Source organism: Rhinopithecus bieti, unplaced genomic scaffold, assembly GCF_001698545.2.
Source record: "Rhinopithecus bieti isolate Rb0 unplaced genomic scaffold, ASM169854v2 scaffold_58300, whole genome shotgun sequence".
In the NCBI taxonomy this organism is placed as follows: domain Eukaryota; kingdom Metazoa; phylum Chordata; class Mammalia; order Primates; family Cercopithecidae; genus Rhinopithecus; species Rhinopithecus bieti.
The window spans coordinates 1-982 of record NW_016865261.1 but is presented as its reverse complement, the minus strand read 5'-3'; the positions used below and the strand labels follow the sequence as shown (position 1 = coordinate 982).

General features: G+C 39.4%; 1 protein-coding gene across 1 annotated transcript; it reads left to right on the top strand.

The window, feature by feature from the left end:
• Positions 1–3: 3 nt before the first annotated feature.
• Positions 4–960, top strand: LOC108525477 (zinc finger protein 709-like; the record flags this gene model as incomplete). Its single annotated transcript, XM_017866441.1, is given in 2 exon segments — positions 4–907; positions 910–960. Coding segments are annotated over 2 exon segments (955 nt in total), but the record flags the coding sequence as incomplete, so codon positions are not given.
• Positions 961–982: the final 22 nt, after the last annotated feature.

The window sequence follows — 982 nt, the reverse complement described above, 5'->3', positions numbered from 1 at the left end:
AAACCCTATAAATGTAAGCAGTGTGGTAAGGCTTTCAGTTGGCCCAGTTCCTTTCAAATACATGAAAGAACTCATACTGGAGAGAAACCTTATGAATGTAAAGAATGTGGGAAGGCCTTCATTTATCACACAACCTTTCGAGGACACATGAGAATGCACACAGGAGAGAAACCCTATAAATGTAAAGAATGTGGGAAAACGTTCAGTCATCCCAGCTCTTTTCGAAATCATGAAAGAACTCACTCTGGAGAGAAACCCTATGAATGTAAACAATGTGGAAAAGCCTTCAGATATTACCAAACTTTTCAAATACATGAAAGGACTCACACTGGGGAAAAACCCTATCAGTGTAAGCAATGTGGTAAAGCTCTTAGTTGTCCCACATCCTTTCGAAGTCATGAAAGGATTCACACTGGAGAAAAACCCTATAAATGTAAAAAATGTGGCAAAGCCTTCAGTTTTCCTAGTTCCTTTAGAAAACATGAAAGAATTCATACAGGAGAGAAACCCTATGATTGTAAGGAATGTGGGAAAGCATTCATTTCTCTTCCAAGCTATCGAAGACATATGATAATGCACACTGGAAATGGACCTTATAAATGCAAGGAATGTGGGAAAGCCTTTGATTGTCCTAGTTCTTTTCAAATCCATGAACGAACTCACACTGGAGAGAAACCCTTTGAATGTAAACAGTGTGGTAAAGCCTTCAGTTGTTCCAGTTCCTTTCGAATGCATGAAAGAACTCACACTGGAGAGAAACCCCATGAATGTAAACAGTGTGGTAAAGCCTTCAGTTGTTCCAGTTCTGTTCGAATACATGAAAGGATTCACACTGGAGAGAAACCCTATGAATGTAAACAGTGTGGAAAAGCCTTCAGTTGTTCCAGTTCCTTTCGAATGCATGAAAGAATCACACTGGAGAGAAACCCTATGAATGTAAACAGTGTGGTAAAGCCTTTAGTTTTCTAGTTCCTTTCGGATG